Source organism: Cyprinodon variegatus, unplaced genomic scaffold, assembly GCF_000732505.1.
Source record: "Cyprinodon variegatus isolate N-32 unplaced genomic scaffold, C_variegatus-1.0 Scaffold4310, whole genome shotgun sequence".
Lineage (NCBI taxonomy): Eukaryota > Metazoa > Chordata > Actinopteri > Cyprinodontiformes > Cyprinodontidae > Cyprinodon > Cyprinodon variegatus.
Window position 1 is genome coordinate 1 of NW_015154763.1, and position 1,090 is coordinate 1,090.

The 1,090-nt window shown below is 42.5% G+C and overlaps 1 protein-coding gene across 1 annotated transcript; it reads left to right on the forward strand.

Annotated features, from left to right (window-relative positions):
* Positions 1–53: 53 nt before the first annotated feature.
* On the forward strand, positions 54–605 carry LOC107081346 (dynein assembly factor 5, axonemal-like; the record flags this gene model as incomplete). The annotated part of the gene is made up of 1 exon (XM_015369538.1): positions 54–605. A coding segment is annotated over exon 1 (319 nt), but the record flags the coding sequence as incomplete, so codon positions are not given.
* Positions 606–1,090: the final 485 nt, after the last annotated feature.

Genomic DNA, 1,090 nt, shown 5'->3' on the forward strand with positions numbered 1-1,090 from the left:
TTTGAATACACAGGTATCGTAAAGCAGCCGTTTGTTTGTCGTGAAGCCACCAGTTGTCATAGCGACTGTCAAAATGGCAGCGACTGTAGACGAGCATGCAGCCTCTGAGGTTTTGAAAGGTATCAGCTGACACTTAAAATGCCTAAACGTTGAAAATAAGTTAACACGAAAGAGGGCTCTTGAGTCGATAAAGAACCAGACTGTGAGTAAAGGACTCCCCAGCGATGTTTTACAGGAAGTATTTTCGTCCCTTCTCAAACCTCTTCTCAAGTGTCTATCGGACCCGATGGAGAACTGCAGAGAAACAACCATCGCTATCATAACAGACTTTATTCGCTGTGTCCCCAAACCGGAGGAAGCGTTGCCCTATCTGATGCCCTGCCTGGCTCAGCGGTTCGGGGACAAAGAGATCTTGGAGCCATCGGAGGAGATTCGACTGTTGGCCGTGGAGATGTTGGCTCTTACGGTGGAGGTGTGCGGCAGACATTTAGCGCCTTATCTCAACGAAATGATCAACATCCTCAAGAGAACCATCGTCGATCCGTTCCCGGATGTCAAAAAGGAGAGTTGTAAATGCACCGTTAGCTTTGCAAAGTCTGTGCCAGGTTGGTTACCATGGTTTCATACCAACACGCGGCTTTTCTACTGCGCAAGCGCGATTAATTTAATCAAAGAGCCCAAACTAAACCAGGCAATTGTCATGATTATTTTTGTTCATTGTTAGTAAGTGTTTATCCATCTAGAAAAACTAGATGATCGCAAATAGCACATTGTTAATAGAAATCAAGATGGAAAGAGACTGGTGTTGAGGCTGACTGTGTTGCCATGGTGCCCTGTTTTTTCATTAAGGTGAAAACCCAGATTGTATGATTAATCTGTCTTATTTTATATATGACTTTTAGCTACTCATCACCTATCTGATTTTCAAATTTATTTAGCAGGGATTTTTTTCTTTGTGTTATAATACAGTATCTGCCGTGATGACATCATACAAGGAATCTAAACAATTTAAACATCTGCTTACATATATATCAGCTGTCCCGCTGCCATCAACACATTTGTTTATAGATGTAGGAGATCCTCCTGTTTT